A 20860-nucleotide genomic window follows, 5' to 3' on the forward strand; every position below is an offset into this window, starting at 1 on the left:
AGTTACAGGAAGCACTTAATTATGAATACAAATAGAAACAAGAATTCTAGATCGGTAGACAAAAATGCAGAACAGTGGTGCAAAGGTTACCAACTATATTCATTTTCCTGCCGAAAGAGGGCGTTTTCCTGGGAGTAACGAGGAAAAAAACCCCAAACTTTGCTTTCTTAACAAGTAAGTGAAAGATTGAAACAAAGTTCTCATCGTTTGTATTTTTCTAATTTGTGGAATTAATTTTTTTAAACTTCATAATGTAGTGAAGTATGTGACCCAGGCAAATAATGCTTTATGTGTACATTTACTAATGATAAGAATACTGAATTTTGTTTGAACATTCATGAAAAAGCAAGGATTTCCTTACATGATAACCAGGCCTCTGACTTGATTGAAGTCTTCCATTCCTGTCTTTAGATTTGCAAGAGATCAACATCTCAAACCTGGTTACATTTTTGTCCTTCAGATAGGGACACTCTTCTTGGGAAAGGTGGGAAATCCCGAATTTATTTTTCAATTTATGCCCGTAAAAGTCCTGAGGATATCTTCTTGGACAGTTTGCAAACATTTACCAAATTCTAATGGTTTGTGGAGAAGGGGAATCGCGAACTCTGCATGCCTTCTGCATGCAGAGTTTCGCTTTCTTCTCCCCTCCCTTCCTTCCCGCAGCTCAATCGGAAAGCGCTCGCTGGTTTCCATTTGTCTACAGACCTGGGAAGAACCTAAGTATAGAGAATCGCCCGCGTACTCAGAGACCGGAGGGAAGGCAGAAACTGCATAGGTAGAAGAGAAGGGTAAGTTGGGGTAGGGCACAAGGATGTTCCTGCCGGCAGGGCGCAGGGTGCAGGCCGACCTCCAGAAACTGAACGTGGCTAAGCTTGTGTCCCAGGTATACAGTGGATGCCGCGACCCTGGACAGTCTAGTTGGCTTCGCGCTGTGAAACCAAACTTCTTTCTTTGGGCGCTTCAAGTTAAGTGTCAAAGACATCACAGCCTCAAGAGAGCCCAGGATAGGAGAGACAGATAACGGGCAAAGTACCTTGTCCTACTCACTTAGACCTCTTTCTGTACCACTGACTGAGAGGGCAGGAGAAGGAGGGAAAGAGTAGAGCGCGCGCGCGCGTACTCTGCCACGGAACGTCTCCGAAGTTTCCATGCCAGTAAAAGTCAGACGGGATCTTGGTGGGTCCTGTGTTTGCTTGGTGCTTGAGTGTTTATTTGCAAATTAACTTATTGTATCGGGATCTTTAGTTGGTAGCCTTTGAAGTTTAGCACGGGCGCCAGAATTGAGCTACTGTGTATTGGAGTGAGTTGCGGAACAGAAAAGGCGTGTGTACACAGTGGGTATGAAATGAGGGGAGATGAGTGTGTACGTGTGCTGCAACTTTAAGAAAAAGGTCGGGGTGGTGGGTGGATTGGGAGTGGGGAGGAGGGAGGAGTCCTGATGTAAGAATGCTAATGAGAGGCTCCCCTCCAACCCCCCGCCAACCCCCCACCCTACCGGCTCGAAATACAAACCCGTTCTCGCAGCTCCATGTGTGGTAACAGGCTCCTCCGCTACCACACTATTTAAACAGAGGATATGTATCAAGGAACAAGGGAGAATCAATGAGATCAAACAGGAGGCAGATGCTCCGTCAATTACAAGCACTTGGACAAGTTTAACTTTTATTTTTATCTTTTGCAAGCATTCTTTCAAAAACAACCTCAACAAGGTCCAAAAAAAGAAGTCACCTTTAGACAAAATAGTATATAGGTGGAAAGAGAAATATCTATATAATCTATTACAGGGTCGCAGATATAAACTTAAAAAAAAAAACTGGTGACATTTCAGCAAAGGGCCCTTTTCCCGTCACTTGACGGTAGAGGGGGAATTCTGTTTTCTAAGGGCACCCAAGGGGGCGCAGGGACTAAGGAGGTAGAGGAAAGGGGTAGGGAAGGGAGAGGGAGGGAGAGTGGTGGTGGGAAGAAGAAAGACTAAGGTGAGTGGAAGCGGTTGCACTTCAGCGCAATGCCATCCTTTTTGTTACTCAGTTTCTCTTCTTGTGCGGTGCTCAGCTGGGCGCTCCTGGCAAGCGGCGGCGGCAGCAGCACCGGGAACCGAGGCGGCGGGCTCCCAGTGGTGGAGGAGACGCAGAAGATCCAGGTTCTGGTGCTTCTACCCAAGGACAACGTTTACATGTTCTCCTTGGCCAGGGTCAAGCCGGCCATTGAGTACGCTCTGAGGAGCTTGGAGGAAAATGGGACTAGGAGACAGCTGCTGCCACAGGGCTACAGTTTCCAGGTGGACTATCAGGACTCGCACTGCGGCAACCAGGCACTCTTCAGTTTAGTTGATCGAGTGGCAGTGGCCCTGGGCTCTAAACCAGACTTGATCCTGGGCCCTGTCTGCGAATATGCTGCGGCACCTGTGGCCCGGCTGGCATCGCACTGGGACCTGCCCATGCTGTCTGCTGGAGCTCTTGCTGCTGGTTTCAAGCATAAGGAGAGCGAGTTCTCGCACCTTACCCGTGTGGCACCCGCCTACGCCAAGATGGGAGAGATGATGCTTGCCTTGTTCCGGCATCACCAGTGGAGCCGGGCTGCCCTGATCTACAGTGATGACAAGCTGGAGCGGAACTGTTACTTCACCCTGGAGGGGGTCCATGAGGTCTTCCAGGAGGAGGGTTTGCACACGTCCGCCTACAGCTTCGACGAGACCAAAGCCCTAGACGCAGAAGAGATCGTGCGCTACATCCAGGCCAGCGAGAGGGGTGAGCTAGGGGAGCGTCCCCATCTCGTATACCTTTTATACCTCTCCCTCCCCGCCTCCCAGCCCTCTGTTCTACTCCCTGAATATTGTAGGAGCACCCTAACCTTTTCGCACTCTCTTTGGCGTTGGGGATGTGGAAAAGGGGGGGGGGGGGATGGAAAAGTGCAAAGGCTATTGCATTAATTCAAGCACTGTCAGCTTTGGGACGAACTTTTTCCATTGACCCATATGTCAGCTTCCCTATCTCCTTGGTAGAGGACAAGGGAATATGTAAAGATATAGGAGTAGGGGGATAGAAAGGAAATCTACTCTCTCTTCTTCCCTAGATCTGGGGAGAGTAGGAGGGAAGCGAAAAGACTGGAGGATTTTCCGGTCCTTACGATTTATCTTGGCTTTCCCCCTTCTCTTCCTCTCCCTTAAAGTTTGTGCAGTGGTGATTAGCTTTCCTAATGCCCGTTTTAAAGTGCTTTTTCGCTGTGTCTCTTGCTGTTGTCCCATTTCCCTTACTCTTCCGGCTACTATTCTATTTCCTTTAAAAAGCTCATTGTATTGATTTTGCCTCGTCCATCTCTTGGATACCCCGCCCCTTCCCGCCCCAGCTAACTTATAAATACATTTCCTGGGTTTCTATTCAAAATGTTGTCGCTATGTCCTGGCAGCTATCGACATTCCCTTTAGATTCCTGAGTGTTTCCATTCCCAAAGCTCCCAAATAGGAGACAGCTCCAGGCTCCGTGCTCGCAAGAGAATCACCCGGAGAACCACGTGGTTCCAACTGTAGTAATAATTGCCTCTTAAAAAATAATTGCAGACGTAGGCAAGAGGTGGGGAATGGGTTGCGTGAGCCTGGTAGCCGAGTGAGTAAAGAAAAAGGTTCAGCTTCCTATCATCCACTAATTTCAGGGTACTCAGTGAGATTTCCCAGGGAAATCGGGCAGGGTGCCTAACCAGATCTGGACCAAGGCGCAATGTGCCAAGGGGATGCCGTCAGCTAGTTCCAAAATACAGAGCCTCCTCTCTGCCTGCCCCTCAACACTAATGCGCCTGGAATGGAAGTGGTGAAATCTTGGTACTCTGAGTCCTGAGAACGCGACCACGTGAAGCTCAGGCCCTCTAGAGGTGCGTGAACTGGCAGCTCAGTTTACATGCTGCGTGGAAAGGGCGGTTCCGCGCACCTGAGTGCTTGGCTTGCCCAGCTTTGGCTGAGAAGTAAGCATAGGCGTGTGTCCTAGAGCAGTTTCTGGTCCAACCTTTGCATATTGTCACCAGAATTGGGAACAGGTGGGAGGGCTGCAGGAGGTGGAGTCGGTGGTCTTGGCTTTGCAAATGATAGCTCAATCTAAGGCGCGGAGCAGATGGGCCCCCTAGTCTAGATGGGAGAAGGGCAGGTTCTGGGAGGGAAATACGTGGCCAAAAGCAAGCTTTTCCGTGCATATGCGTCCAGAGCCTCCCTAGTGTTGCTCCGGCTTGTTGGTACACGGGGTTAAGTGAACGCTTGAGCCTTTACAGTGTACCATTTACCCATATATGTACAATTCGCACACTGAGACATATATAAACACACACACGCCCCATGATTGGCACCCCAGCCCATTTTGCCAGGAGCTTGAGTCTCTCTCTGCACAGATCTCAGGCTATCCAGATTAATCCGGGCTTTTCTTGCCCTGTTACTTATGGAAACGGCTTTCAGATCGAACTGCTTCCAACACATTTCCCACTGGCCACACCCAGGACGTGAAAATAAACCTATCCCCATCTCTTCCCCATCCCAACAGGGCAAATCTCTCCCATAGAGCCCGAGCGTCAGGACTGGCAATGGATGGCTGCTGGAATAATATGAAACCTACAGGCAGTGAGCCCCGAGCATCAACTCAATGTAACCCTTCCCTCGCCGGCCCGACTCTTGTGAGCGGCGCTGAACTAGAGATGCATGCGTCGGATTGTTTGCGTGGATGTCTGTGGCTGGCGATGCTGACTCCCTCTGGGCTGCTGCCCAAATTTGGCATGGCCGGCAACAGGCATGATTTTTGCCTCAGAAAGGTGGGCTTTGGATGCCCTAGCAGAGCCTATTGGGGACGGAGGGATCTCTATGGGATCCCATCCAAGTAGAATAGCTGTCACTTTTAAATTCAGGTAGGAAGGCTACCTCGACCCTCTTCTCTCCTGGCTCTCTGCTTTGGTTCAATGTGGCTTGGAGGCAGCTGAAGTTTTCAGTTTTACTCAAGTGTTTCAGAAGGCTAGGGGAAAGCAATGATAGGCAGAATGAAAGAAAAGATATCAATCAGTGTGCTCATAGGCACGTTGAAAGGGTAGTCCCCTCCTTTAAAAAAACTCTAGAGGGAAAACTTCTATATATTGTTTAAGATTTGAATACACAAAGTAAATTTAAATGTCGAGATAACCTACCCTAAGAGTTCATGAAAGAAAAAAAAGAGCTATGCACTTTGTTTTTGTTTTTGTTTTTAACAAGCTCCTACCTGTAGCTGCCAGTCTCAAATCTTGAAACCCAGAAGGGGGGGAAAAAGCCATTAAAACACACGAGTGAAAAAAATGTATTAGATTCTCTTTCCATATGCTTCTTCTCTCGCCTCCCAAAAGGGGGTCAAACAGAAAATAGGTTTCAATAGTAGGTGCTTATTAAAGCCTTGTTGGTTAACTGTGTGGACTATTTATTTTCAAAGCAAAGCCTATGTATTCAGAGGAAATACTACTAAAGTGTTAGGGGCAATTACATTTTCACGTTTTCATAGCATCTTTTAAAAGCATATTGCTTTAAAGTTGTTTTCTATAATAATAACAATAACTGGCATATGATTGAGGTTTGCTTCTTTAATCTACATGCCCTTAAGATTTTTATCCTCATTTCAAAGACAATAAACTGAGGCTCAGAGAGGTGATGATTTGGCCTGATGTCACTCACCTGGAGGCAGAGGCAGAGGCAGAATTCAAATTCTTTGCTGACTCCAAGTCCAACCAATTTGCTTTCCAGTATGTTGTAAGGAAGTTAGTTGTGTGTTTGACTATTTAACTCAAAGTTAAGGTTAGTGATCTCACCTGAGTGTTACAGAGAACCAGTACATTTAGGAAGTGGGATTCAAAAATATCTGCTTGGCAGGAAAAGCTCTGAAGATAACCTGAAAATCAGAGACTCTTTATTCTGCAAATATCTACCGTAACAGCTTAACATCAGTTTATTCTAAAAGTATGTGACATCATTTTATTTTAAAAAACAGATATGTAGGGCAGCTAAGTGACTCAGTGGATTGAGACCCAGGCCTGGAGATGGCAGGTCCTGGATTCAGATCTGACCTCACACACCTCCTGCCTGTGTGACCCTGGACAAGTCATTTAATTTCAGTTGCCTAGCCCTTGCCTTAGAACCCATACTTAGAATTGATTCTAAGATGAATGGTAAGCAACAACAAAATGAAACAAATATATATGGCAGTAACTCTTAAGATAGACTAGTTATCAGTTTTCTTCACCATTAAAAAAAAAAACTAATTGCATGTGGCCTTACATGTGTGACAGTGTACAAAGAGAACCACAGATTGTTCCCTTTATGAGTTTATAACCTAAGATGAGAAATAATGTGAACTCTCTCTTACTCCTTAAGTAAGGCAATACAGAAAATTAACTGAAGACATAAGCATTCAAACAATATTTGAAAAAACATATAGTGGTAATTTTACAATATATAAATTAAAACTGGCTTCTCTAAGAAACTTCTGAGAAACCTGTTGGAGAGAGCACTGTATTTTGAATCAGACACTCCTCTTACTAGCCAGGAGACTTGGTTTTGAAGTCACCTTGAATACTTACAAGCTCTATCTTTCCATTCAAGTCCCTTAACCTTTCAGAACTGGAATTTATCATCTTTCAAATGAGGATCACAGACCTATAACTCACAGGATCGTTGTAAGCAAAGTACTTTTCAATCCTTAAAGTACCATATAAGAGTGAGTTATTGCTTTAAATATTCAGTAAAGTAAAATGGCTCAAAGCTATAGTACTTCTACAGTTGTGTGTTTTATGGCATATAAGGAAAGAATGAGTTTTTGTCTAATAAATCTGTTTTTGACATTTAATTCTATTCAGCAAGCATTTATTAAGTATCTATACAAATCACTTTTGGGGGACTCTGAGGATACAGCCAAAAGGAAAAAAAAAGTCCTTTTCCCCAGAAAACTTTCAGAGGCAGACTCTAAATACAAGATAATTTGAGGACTGAGAGCACTAAAACCTGGAGGCATTAGGAAAGGTTTGATATAAAAAGAGATATGAAACTGAGCATTCATGAAAAACTACACATCATAATAGGCAGAGGAGAAAAGGGAGTGCTTTTCACACTTAAGGACCAGCCTGCCTCAAAGGCATGTAGGCAATAGAGAGAATGCCAATTTCTGAGAACAAGTGACCCATCTGGAAGGGAGAATGCAAAGGTGACTGATGTAAGCCTAGAACATAGATCAACAAGTCAAAGTCTGAGCAATGTGCTTTATGTTGTTTTTTTTTAAAAAAATACACCTAGTTAGAACTAAATTTAAAGTTATTCTCCTTGGAGTAATTTTTCTTCCCTAGAACTGAGTATTAGTTATTCAGGATGGGATCAATCTCTGTGTGAGGACTAATAGCTGTAGAGCAGACCTGGATACTTTATAAGAACTTAAGGCAGTAGAACCTTTATTTTTATATTAAAATTAGTTTGAGATAACAAATTCCTTGATTGGTCAATGCAGTTTCCAAAGATAAGTACAAAATAACTAATATGTATCACAGCAAAAACAAAGAGCTATTGGTATACTAAGCGAAGTGCATTCTAAAAACCTTTGGAGAACACAGAGCTTTCTGAACCAGCCAAAATGCTAATGTATCTGAAGACCATCTCTTTACCTATACAAAACACAATATTTTCTATTTAGTTTTGCTAATTATTTGCTTTGGGGACATAGAAACAACCTTAAACTATTTCCTCTTTATTACATAAAATCTGCATATTCATCTTGTACAGTTGTGTGATTCATTCATTTGTATGCATACAATATATGGCTAGATGTGAATATTATTGAGGAAGCAGCAGAACCCCAGAAGCCTGAGTAGTGTGCTGAAATTAAACTCAGCAAAACTCTTGAAGTTCTCTTCCGCAGCTCTCTTCAGCTTATGCCTGGGTGAAAGAATATCATTTCCCATCTATTCCCCATCCTCTCTAACATCACTGATCTACACTTTACTGTTTTGCTACCACATCAGCCACATGTAATGTCAAACTTTCTCTTAGGGGCTCAGTAGTGGCCCATGTGTATCAGCTTATGGCCCTTTTCTATGGTACTCTTGGAGTGGTTATAGAAAAGTGTTGGAACCACAAACATATGGGCTTCAAAAGAGGATGTGGGAAGAGGGTAGAAGGAGGAACACATGGAACGCCACAAGTTCTCTGGCACAGAAAAAGTAGAGTAGAATGGATAGGAGTTGACTATAGCTAAGATCCATGTAATATACAAAAATATCAGAGAACAGGATCTCAGATATACAGACAGTCTAATTCCTAAATAATAATACTTTATCAAAAATACATTTCAGTAAATTAATGGGTGGTATAATTGCACAGAAAAATAATGTCAGTGAGTTCACTGAGGGCTGGTAAAGGACCACAAGAAGTCTCCAACCTGGCACTTCCTAGCATTCCTACATGGAAACTATGCAAGAGAATTATTAGCACCATAAAAAGTCTCCTGGGAAGGAGATTCCTCAACTTTCCTTAGTACTCAAGTTTCAGTGTTTCATTCTTGAAATGTTTCCTCTAAGGCAAATCTAAAGTCCATTTATTGAAATTTAATGTCTTTTTTTTTCAGAATATAGGTTTATGAGGCAATTCTTGACAGCCAATTCTTTTTATTTTTTGAAGGGGGAAAGTAAGCCAACTGAAATCTGAAATTCTTATCTAAGTCAGCTGTTTGAACCTTCTCAACAAACCTTTACTCCTTATTTCCAACTGCTGCTTAAAAGGAAAGAAATGTACTGACTTCTGGGTGTATTCTCTCCCCTTTTACAAGTATATTGATGAGGGGGAGATCTGAAATAAGGGGTCTAAATAACATGAATAACAAAGAGGAAACTGGAGTTGTAAAACCTCTTAATAAGATATTATGAAATGTAGCTTTTCATTCCAAATGGACATATTAGTTATATCTTTAGTCTTCAAGAGCTCAATTCCATGGCATATCCCTTAAAGAGTTTTAGCTCCTTTGCAATAACAAGTGTCAAACTTAGTGCCATAACACACTGAGCTCACATGTATGATAAAGTAAATATCAGTCAGCTTAACTAGCCCTCCAAATGCTGAGGCAGGATTTTGTGTAATAAGTTTCAAGTTTGTTTTGCATCTTTCAGTGCCCTTGCTATTCTGAGAGATACACACTTCTCTCATTGCTGGCATCACTCATGATACACAGCTGTAGAAAGTTTTTTTGCTTATTCCAGGGAATACTGTGGAATGTAAATGATTTAGCCAGTGCAAACAAAAGTAGGGATTTGTCTCTTACTTGCCTTGTCTATCAATATACTAAATGCCACTTTACTTGAAAAAAAATCCTCACAACTAATATTTCAGTTTTGCCAAGCAAGAACTTTCATTAGAGCAATCTTGTGAGATAGATAGTTCAAGTAGTATCATCTCCCTTTTACATAGCAGCCAATCAAAAGGACTCACATACCCTGACTCCAATATCTGTGCTGTTTTCACCCCACACACTGTCTTGCTTTACTATCATCTTAGTTTGTTCTTCTGTAGCAGGTTACAGTTGTCCGCAAATACTCAAATGTTTGTCTTTTAAATATAAAAATGTGGCTCAAATTTAAGTTTAGGTAACAGATGCAATATGGACCAAAACACCTACTCTGTATTAAATGAGCCCTAAAATAATGTTTTCAAATTTAGAATGTGGGATTAGCTGAATGTTTTTATTTTCTCTTTGAAAATGTTCACTTTTTTCAGAAATGAGTTTTTATAATCCAAATAATGAAGATATACTTAATTTGGTATTACTGCTGTTAAGATATTTTTATTATTTTGTTAATATGTAACCACCTCCCCTTCCACAGAATAGTATTAGGTAAGTCTATCCATTTATTCTTAATCTTTTCAAGAACGACTTCTTATTAAGGTTTTTCATTTTTCCTTATCAGTTGTGATCATGTGTGCCAACAGCAACACAATCAGGAACATCATGTTAACTGCTCATCGGCAAGGAATGACCAATGGAGACTACGCTTTCTTCAATATTGAACTCTTCAATAGTTCTTCATATGGTAATTTTGGTTTTATTCACCCTTTTTGACCAGTAGGTTGAATTTTTCTTCATAAATATGATTTTTAATATATCCAGTTTGTGGTTCTTAAGGCCCTAGCTACTTACTTTCTTTAACATTTTAAATTTCTATTTGCCAGGAATTCAATTTGAGCAAAAACATAATATAGAATTTAGGTGTTAGACATTTTAAAATGGATCAAAAAATTCATCAACTTCTTTAAGTGAGGGAAGCCTTCAGAAATGATCTGGAAAAATTCAGAGGAATGACTTATAGGATTTACAGCTAAAATGTTTTCCTGCCTCCTCCTAGTTTGAAGTATGAACTAGGTTCAGAGAGATTAAGGACTTCTGGACACATAGTTATAGAGGTAAGAGTCAAACTCAGGTCCTCTCACTCCTTTGTCCCTCCAATCTAAAAGGTGGAAAGCTAGTAGGTAATCCCTATCCCATGTCCTCAATGCTACAGCTTGACTTTCTATAAAAACTCTTACCTCGTGTCTTAGAACTGATATCAGTTCTAAGGCAGAAGAGAGGTAAAGACTGGGAAAAATTGAGTTAAGTGACTTGCCTAGGGTCACATAGCTAGGAAGTATCTGAAGCCAAAATTGAACCCAGAACCGCCCCCCCTCCGTCTTCAGACCTGACTCTTTTTCTACCAAGCTATCCCCTATAGCTTGACTTCTTAAAATTAAATCCTTCTAGAATTTAGTAGATTTTCTTCAAAGAGTTATTATAGCTGAAAACTTCATCACTCTGTAGTAAGCCTGTTGAAGAGTCTTTGAATTTACCTTAATTATTCCCTAGACAGTGGGCATGTAGTCTGTCACCTTGCCTCTTCTGGAAGGCTTCCAAGTTAATACAATCTAGTAGGGAACCAGAGTAGAACTTTAGTGAGTAAATAGATCAGTAATAATAGATTTAAAAATTAGAGGCACAAGGAAGGTAGCATGTCTTATCAATCCAGAAATTCAGTGCACAAATAATTTAATTTTGCAGACTGTAAAGCCTGTAGTTCAAGTGATATTTTTTGTATAGATATACTTTGTTAATTATTTTTCATTCAGGTTCCCTTTATTCAGTTTCTCATTTTTATTTTCAGAATGTTGACTTGTTTATTAAAATATTATCACCTTTTTTTATAAAAGGCTGTTTATTTTTGTCATGATGCATTTTTATGTTGAAAAAAACATTGAATTTTCTAAAAGGGAGATTATCATGCATATAATTTAGCCTGAAGGCTGGATTTTGTTTCAAGGCTTCTGAACCAAGAAGTTTAAAATTCATAGAGCCCTTCCTTTTCACTTGTTTTTTTAATATTGATATAATAACTTTTTGAGCAGTTTAAGGTTCTTAGGATTTTGTTACTTTCACCTTTAGACTATCCCAAGTCAATTGGAATGCTGTTCCTAATTAGAAGGGAAGCAAAAAAAATTTTAAAAAGACTTACTCTGAGACAGAGATGCAGAAGTATATGGAGAGGTGAACTAATTTAGACCAAAGTCACTGTATGAATCTTTAGGAGAGACAAGTCTGAAAGTTTTTGCATTGAGGGGGAAAAAAGTGTGACCCTGAAATAGGTACATACATTTTTTCCTACCAGTAAAAGATCCTTGCCAAATGAACATTTATTTGAAACTGATTTTCTCTAACATTAGTGGCATAGTCAGTGGTCATTATTACTGTAGATTATTGGATAATCCAGAACTGCAAGTTACTTTAGAGATAGGGCAGGTTAAATGACTTCCCTAAGAGCACACAATTAGTAAGGATCAGCACTGGAAGATGAATCCAAGGTCCTTAGTCAATCAATCATCTAGAATTTGTTAACTACCTACTGTGCCAGGCACTGTGTTACATCAAGGAATATAAAGACACAGTGAAATAGTCCTTGACTTTAAGGATAATAATTCTATAAAGGAGACAACATATGCACATATGGACATCTAAAAGTAAATGCAAAGTGACCTGAAGACAAGGGAGAACACTAGCAGATGGAGGTGATTAAGAAAGGTTTCAGGTAGAAGGTGGTACGTGAACTGGGTCTTAAAGGAAATTAGGGGTTTTGAAAGACAGAGGTACAGAGATAGTACATTCTGGAAATGGAGGATAATCAGTACCAAAATGTAGAAGGTGGAAACAGAGTGCTTTTATGAGGATTAGTAAGAAGGAGAGTTTGATTGAACTGTAAAACAAGTTCATGAAGGTAAGTTGGGGTTAGGTTGGGTAGGGTCTTAAATGCCAAAGGAGTTTATACTTACTCCAACAGGTAATAGGGAGCCATCAGACATGATCCTTTTGGGTAGCTATGTGGAAGACGGATTAGAATGCTGAGAGACTTGAGGCAGGAAGACCAGTTAGGAGGCCATTATAATAGACCAAGTGAGAAATAATGAGGGCTAGAATTAGGATAGCGGTTGTGTGGATAGCTTGAAGCGGGGAAATGTGAGAGACGTCAGAGAGGTAGAATCAACAAGATTTGGTAGTTAGCTAGATAGATATGTGTAATGAGAACAAAGATTTGAGGGTGACACAAAATTGTGAACATGGGTGACCAGAAGGATGATGGTGGCATTGATTAAAACAGGAAAGGTCAGAGTAGGAATGTATCCTGGGGAAGCAGGAGAGATAATGAGATCTGTTTGGACATTTTGTATTTGAGATACACATATAGGACACTCAGTTTGAAATGACTATTGGGCCATTCATGATGTGACCTGACACTCAAGAACTCTGGCAAAGACATGAAAATTAAAGCCATGAGATCTGATAAGGTCATTAAGTGGGAGAATAGAGAGAGCATCTTAGAGTACACTGAGAGGGGAAGTGAAATGGGTGAATCTAGCTAGCCAAGAAGACAAAGTGATATGACAGGTAAGAGGAAAACTTAGAGAAAGCAAAGTCAAAGAAGCCCAAAGAAGAACATACCCAGGACAAGAGATTAGTCAATGATGGCAAATATGGAAGAGATCCAGAAGCATGAAGCTTATGTAAAGCACATCAGATTTGATAAATAAGAGATGGCCAGCTTTTGAGATAGTAGTTTCACTGAAAATTAAATATTTTTCCTCTTCCTAAATAATTTGGATATGGATTGTTTTATCAATTTGATTAACTAATTTATTGGCAAGAGTCATGTATACCATATACGCTTCAGGAAAAATAATGTGACAAAAACTTAAACACAATATTTAATGTGGTTTTTAAAAAAGATCAAGAATGTGGACTATGACATTTTTTTCTTGGAAAAAATCAACCACAACTAAGTGAACTATGGTCTCTTTTAAGACTCATTCATTTGTCCATTTATGTGATCACATTAGAAAAATCTCCTTCCTATCTATGGAATTGTATACACTTATAGAATATCTGATCAAGAAGGGTTTCTGAAAATTCTAGTCCTACAGTCACCTACATTATCCTCTTAGAATGTTAGTTAAGTGAATGGTCATATGAAAGATCCTGTCCTTTGGTAGGAAGTTGTTTTATAAAGGAATTCTGCTCTCTGGGGACCTTGATGAGTATTAGTTGATCATAATAATGATGGAATTACAATGATCTCATAATGAATAATTAGGAGAACTGAGAATATGAAAATAACAGAATGTCAGAGCAAAAATGTGAGTAGGATTTCTGGAACACAGAAACCTAGAGCAGAAGCTATAAAATATACTATGTTTGTGAAGTTGCAAATGAGAGTCAATCACTGTTTGACTTTGACCTTCTCCCAGAGGCTACTTAAATAGCCTCCAACATTTTCAAGTGGCAAAACCATAGGAGAATTCAGCCAGTTGGTGTAAATGCTGATTAGTCAGCCTGAGCTAACTGTATTTCTTTACAACCTGGACCACTCTCAGAGCATGAGAAACTAATCCTATTCTGGAATTGTCTCCCAGGGATGGAGAAACCCCAAGGCCAGAGAATTTCAAGGCAAATAAGTTTGTTTGGAGCAACATTGGGATTCATATCTATGTGATATAAGTAGTTCAGACACTATGGTTCTATCTTCTAAGTAGATCATAACCTTCAAAGAGAATCTAGCAGAGTTGAGAAGTCTCAGCCTTCTCTCTGAAGTTACCTCCTACTGACACTGTCTACATCTTAGAGGTATACAGTTCTTGGCCTGGTTGCCCCTTACACTGGAATGTGAATTCTTTAAAGGTAGGGCTTTTTTGCTTATTGCCTTTCTTTGTATCTCCTAGATTTAGTGAGATGCCCGACAAATGGTTTTTGATTAGTGGAAGCTTGAGAAATCTGGATTCTAATAATAACAGTTCTGCCATTCACTAGCTGTCTGAACATACAACTCACTCATCTTCATCATACTCAATTTTCTCTTTAAATAAGAGATAATGTTATAAATTTTGAGGCAAGTAGGTGGGGTAGTAGATAGAACATTGGGTCTGAAGTAAGTGATTCCTGAGATCAAATATGGCTTCTGATACTAGCTGTGTGATCCTAGGCAAGTCACTTTACCTCTGTTTGCCTCAGTTTAAAGAGTTGTAAAATTGAAGTAATAATAACACTCAGTTGTTGCTCAGATCAAATGAGATAATCTTGATAAAGACTTAGCATAGCGTCTGGCACATAGATGCTTATTCTTTTCCCTCCTCTTCACTGGTCCAGGTCACAGAATTGCTGTAACAAATGAAATGACTTATGTGACAGGATTTTGAAAAGCATAAATCTTTACATGAACATCTGCTATGATTTTTATACCCCACCTCCACAGAGTTTCTCCATGCCTCAAAAATATTTTATCCACCTTCTACTCCACTGAGATGTTGGGCTGTCTGATAGTCTTGGCTTAATTTAGCCTAGACCTTTATCTTAAAGCAGTATGAGGGACTTTAGATGTGGACCAGAAATCATAGTTACACACTGATGCTGTTTGCACTCTCCCCCTAATCATCCCACTACTTTCCCAGTGTTCTACAGGGCTGTAATGGAAGGACAAGGAATGTTATACAGTAGTAATTTTTGTATTCAAGCATGAAACACAAAAATTTAGTATAAGTTATAATTGAATGTGGAATGATTTATATTTATTGGTCTCCAAAACTTTAGTTCTGCTTTGGGAGAATTTGTTTTCTCTTAATCCAATTAAATTCAGCAAACATTTCTTTGGCACCCACTCTATGAAAAGCACCATGCTCCATGCTGGGCATACAAAGGCAAAGACAAAGGACTTGCCTTCACAACATTTACATTGTCTAGTGAAGATAAAACAAGTACACAGACGTATCCTTTTTCGGTCTCCCTGGAACTAAGAACACTGCTTGCCAAATATAATCATTTAACAAATGCTTAGACTGAAGTTTGGGGGGGGGAGGGAAGCAAGGTAATTTCAGGAGGAAAAGAGTATGGACAATCAGATGAATTAAGAAAGGCTTCACCAATGTGGTTCATAACTTAAAGAAAGCTACTAATCTCAGAGATGGAGTTCAAATCATGAATTTCAGTAAGTGTTAGAGACATCCTGTGCAAAGGCCCAGAAGTGGAAGATAGCATGTTAAATTAGGGTTACAACCTACAGACCAATTTGCTGTAATATAAAACATTTGAGGTGAGTAATATAACATAATATGGAAAAATGCGTAAGAGGAAAATTGTGGGGAGCTTTAAAAATGCCAGATTGAGGAGTATTTATTTTATTCTGAAAACAGTGGGGAATCACTGAAGATTTTCAAGCAAAGAAGCAAAGTGGTTAAATCCTCTTTCTTAGGAATATTAACTTGGCAACTGTGTGGAAAATATATTGAAGAGGGGAGAGCAAGAAAGCAAAGGAACTGCTACAGGAATTGTAGGCTGTTATAATAGTGTGATCAAGAGGTCATAAAGAGACCGAATTAAAGTAATGTTTGTGAGTGGAGGTAGATTGGGCCAGATTTGGCAAATGATTGAATATAGGGTGTGAGAGAGTGAGAAAACACAAATGGGCAAACTTTGGGCACTGAGCATAATGAATTACTGATTGAATGAATGAAAAAAGGATTTATTTAGTATTTACTGTGTGCTAAACACTGTGCTAAAAGCTGGGGATACAAGTAGAAAAACCAGATAGTAGTAGTATAGTAGTTGCTTACAAAACTTATGTTCTAATAGGGGGAAACAAGGCACAGAGGAGAGTTGTAGTTGCAATTCAATGGAAAAACCCAATGAACCTTAGAAGGCTCAGCAGCAAAGCAGATGATAATATATCTTTTTAAATGTTGTTTCCAATGATAAAACTACATCTGTTCATGACAACGACCTATTTGACAATGCCAGACAATTTAGTGGTAGGAACTTTGTAATATTGGCCATCAGTTGCTCTGACTGCAGAAGACATTGGGACAAGAGCAACTTTAGAAGTAGCTTTCCAGTTGAATCTTCTTTGCTGTCCGCCCCTGTGAGAGTTGTGGGAACTAGAATAGGAACAGAACTGGTACCCTAGAGGGAGAAGGAACATTGTTATTCTAAAAGCTCTTAGACCAGTGGTTCCCAAACTTTTTTGTTCTACTGCCCCCTTTACAGAAAAAATATTACTTAGCGCCCCCTGTCACATACTATCACCACCCCCTTACAGTTATTTACTGCCCCCCAAATGCACCTGTGGCCATCATCACTTTCCTGGGTCGCTGCAGCCCCCACCAGGGGGTGGTGGCATTTGGTTGTGGCTATGTTAGTGTTGTATCCCTTATTCATAACATTTTCTCCCCTTCATAATGACCTCAAGGGCCAAGTTGGTAGTCTGGAGTGAGGATAATGAGGCTATTTCTGGGGTTCTTAGGGTTACTTTCCCTTTGGTGGCATCTGTTCAGCAGTTAATGATGATATCAGTAGGGGTAGTACTTTCAATGGAAATAGGGAAATTTGGAGAAGGGTGGGGTTAAGAGGAAAGAGAATGAATTCCATTTAGATAAGGTGAGTTTGAGATACTGAAAAGACAATCACTTGGAAATGTTCAGTAGGCAATAGAGAGAATAATCTGAAAATAAAGATCTGTATAAAGAAAATAAAAATAAGCTGATGGGAGTTGTTGAAACAATCAAGAGGGGATGTAGTAAGAAGTAAAGAAGACCCAAGAGAGAGTCTTGAAGATATCTATACTTTGTGGAGAGGGAGAAGAATCAATACTTCGAAGTGGTCAGATAAGTGGAAGAACCAAGAAAGAACAGTGCCATGGAAATGAAGGAAAGAAAGAATATCTCAGTCAGTCATCAAGCGTTAAATGCCTACCATGGGTGAGTCATGGTGTTAAGTACTGGGAATGCAAAGAAAGGCAATGTAGTCTCTGCTTTCAAGGAGCTCACAGTTTAATGGGGGAGATGACATGTAAAAAAAAATAACAGTACAAACAAGATATATACAATATAAATTGGAGCCAATCAATTGAGGGAAGGCCCTGACATTAAGTGGTATTGGCAAAAGCTTCTTAAGATGAAATCTTGTCTAGGACTTGAAGGAAGCAAGGATGTGGAGATGAGTTGAGAGAGAATTCTAGGCACAAGGAGAAAGCCAGTCAAAGTGCCTGGAGTCCAAGATAGAGTATCTTGTGGGAGGAACAGCAAGGACGCCAGTGTCACTGGATTGAAAAATAAGATATAAGAAGATCAGAAAGGGAGGAAGGGACCAGGTTATGAAAGACCATGGACACCAAACAGTTTTATATTTGATCCTAGAAGTCATATGGAGTCACTGCATTTAATTGAATAGGATAGTGATATAGTTAGATTTGCACCTTAAAAGATTAATTTGCTAGCTGAGTAGAGAATGAACTAGAGCAGTAAGGATCTAGACTGGTTTCTATAAGTAGATGGAGTGAAAAGATGCTCAGTTATGGCAGCAGTGAAGGAGTTTCTAAGTGGCTGCAAAAACAAGGAGTAAATATATCTTCTCCTTGTCTAATGTCTCAGTAAGTAGAAGATATACTCAATACTAGAGAAAGTGCTCAGGGGCACAATGTCTTTCCACTATCCAAATACAAAGCTTTTTTTTCTTATTTCTTTGAGGTAGTTGTAATTCTCCAACCCAGGTGATCTTACCTTTGTCCCAAACAATCAATAAATACAAAAAATAAATTGGCTAAAAAGATATGACAACAAGAAAATAAAAACATTTTTGTTTTTTTTAAACTTGTCTTTAAGTTTTTTTTAAACTTGTTAAAAAAGTTTTTTTTAAAAATGAGAAAATAAAAACATTTTTAAAAACTTAAATCAGTTTTTAAAGAAGCAGCACATTTTCAAGTTCTCATCACTGTGGATTCATTGATTTCACACATCAGCTCAACACTTAAGGGTACTGAGATGAGTCAATTTCACCAGTGATTTTGCTCTGTATTTTCTCAATAAGACAATTCTGTTAGCACCTTGAAATAATAAATTAGTTGACATCATTGTTTTGAGTCTATGAAAATTTCATGGACTTTGAGGGCTTCCAGATATAGAACTTGATTTGATTGTAAAGGAAAGTATCCCCCACCACACCGACTCAATTTGATTAAAAAAAAAAACAACACTAAATGGCTAGTACTATATTCAAGGCAATGTGCCAAGGACTGGGAAATAAGGATGAAAATGAAGCATTTTTCCCTCAAAAAATTAACAGTTTAATTACTGTGGAGGAATAATGTGTGTACAAATACAAGCTCAATTCAGGGTAAAATTCAATCAGGGCAGAGGACGGTGGGAAGTAGATAAAGTCATATTAAACAAGAGGAAGAGCGCAGTTACCTGGGGGAGGGGGGAACCAGATGAAAATCAAATAGCTCAAAATGTAATTAGGCTGGACCTTATACAGCTTACTCACTGTTCAGTTTTGACAGAAGAGAAAAGGTTCAACAGGTGGAGATTTGGCGGGAATTCATTCTATGTATAGGGAAGAGCCTACATTACTATGTGAAGACAGGGAGACTGCAGGACAAGGCTAGGGAATATGACTGCGACAAAGAGTGTGTAAAGAAGAGTCAGGTTAAAAAAGGCTAAAAAGATACCAAGAGTGTAGGCCTGAACTACCAGGCCAAGGAGTTTGTGTTTTATCATTGAGCCACAGAAAGTTTTTCATTAGTTGACATGGTCAGAACTATGTATTATTAGATAGCTGTGTGGAGGATAAATAAGAAAAGGGAAGATATTGAAATCAGGTAAATTCATTAAGAAGGTCATTACAATAGTCAAGGTGAAATATAATGAGGATCTGAAATTAGGTAGGGTCAGTGTAAAGAGATGGATGAGAAATATGGAAGTAGAATTAATGAGTTTTGCCAATTAATTGGATACAGGGGTAAAGGATTTAATTAAATTTGACTGATATTTACTTATTTATTTTTTGAAGCCCTTACCTTCTGTTTTAGAACCAATACTAAGTATTGTTTCAAGGTAGAAGAAGGGTAAGGGCTAGCCAATTAGGATTAAGTGACTTGTCCAGAGTCACAGAGCTAGGAAGTATCTGAGGCCCAATTTGAACCTAGGGACCTCCCATCTCTAGGCCTGGCTTTTTACCCACCGAGTCACGAGCTGCTCTGTTGACAAATATTTATTAAGTACTTACTATGTACAATGTACTGTGCTAGGCACAGGGGATACCAAAAGAAAAAAGCAAAACCTATCCCTTCTTCAAGGAACTTAAATTCTTTGAACCAGCTGGGGTTGCTAGGGTATTTGGGTAAAACTTGTATATCAATACAATATTAAATAACCATAAGTCAATAAGTCAATATAAAGAACTTTTTGGAGGGAGATCTAAAGGTCACTGGTTGGGGCCTGGCTTCTCATGGGAGGTAGTATATGAGCTGAATCTTGAAGGAAAACCTAAGATAATTAGACATAGCAATAAAGAAGAAGTACATTAAAGGAACGGGGAACAGGTACTATGCAAAGGCAGAGAGACAGGAAATGATATATTGAATTGGAGGCAGAGAGGAAGGATAGGAAGAAAGTGTAGTTGTAATATAAAGTATGTTGAGAAAAGTTAACATGAAATAAATTCAGATAGATTGGTGGAGGGACAGTCTAAAAAGGAATGGGGGCATTAGGAGGAGAGGCAGTTTTAGGGAAGACAATAAGTTGAATTTTAGACATGTTGCACTTGAGATATTAAGGGTACATTGAATTGTAGATATCAGCAGCTGAAAATGGGGCTAGAAATCTAGGAAGGCATTGGAGAATCCATTTGCATAATGGGTGATAATTGAAGCAATTACTAAGGTAGATAGCATCCAGTGAGAAGAAGTGGGATCAAGATGATCTTGGGGGATGCTGTACCTAGAAGTCAGGAAGAATAAGGTAAATCAGGAAAAAGAGACTGAGATGAAATGAGTTGACATTCAGGGAGAACTAAGTGTAGGCAGTATTACATAAGGAAAAACAAGGAGAGATTATTGAGAAGAATGGGGCAATTTGTCAAGAATGACAAATGTTGCAGAAGATCCAAGGGGGATGAGGAATAAGAAAGTGCCATTCTTAGGATCTTGCACTTAAGAGAGATAGCCTTGTTGTCAGTCATCCATACCAACAATTAAGTAATAAGTCTGCCGTCTGTGAAACAGTGAGTATACAGTGAGTATATATGAATATACCTGAAACCAAACCAAATCATATCAATAAATATAGGTTGTGCCCCAACTAAGAATAAGCTTCATACATAAACGAAGCCATTTCAGACTTCCTCAAAATTTTTGGCTCTTCTAAGACAGTGAATTGGTATAGACACTGATATTCATACACATCAGTGACTCTCCTACGCAGTGTGAATCTTTTTGTCCAGAAAAGTGTTTTAAGGTAATAGATTTAGAGCTGGAAGATACCTTAAATAATGAGTCTAATCTC

At 39.6% G+C, this 20860-nt stretch overlaps 1 protein-coding gene across 1 annotated transcript in view; it reads left to right on the forward strand.

Annotated features, from left to right (window-relative positions):
- Positions 1-1536: 1536 nt before the first annotated feature.
- The window catches only part of NPR3 (natriuretic peptide receptor 3), a 72935-nt gene continuing 53611 nt past the window's right edge, over positions 1537-20860 (forward strand). The window contains exons 1-2 of the mRNA XM_044681487.1: positions 1537-2747; positions 9931-10053. Coding sequence (XP_044537422.1) covers positions 2006-2747; positions 9931-10053 — 865 coding nt within the window. The 5' untranslated portion in view covers positions 1537-2005. The remainder of the gene's footprint in view (positions 2748-9930; positions 10054-20860) is intronic.

Source organism: Gracilinanus agilis, chromosome 1, assembly GCF_016433145.1.
Source record: "Gracilinanus agilis isolate LMUSP501 chromosome 1, AgileGrace, whole genome shotgun sequence".
NCBI classification, from domain to species: Eukaryota; Metazoa; Chordata; class Mammalia; order Didelphimorphia; family Didelphidae; genus Gracilinanus; species Gracilinanus agilis.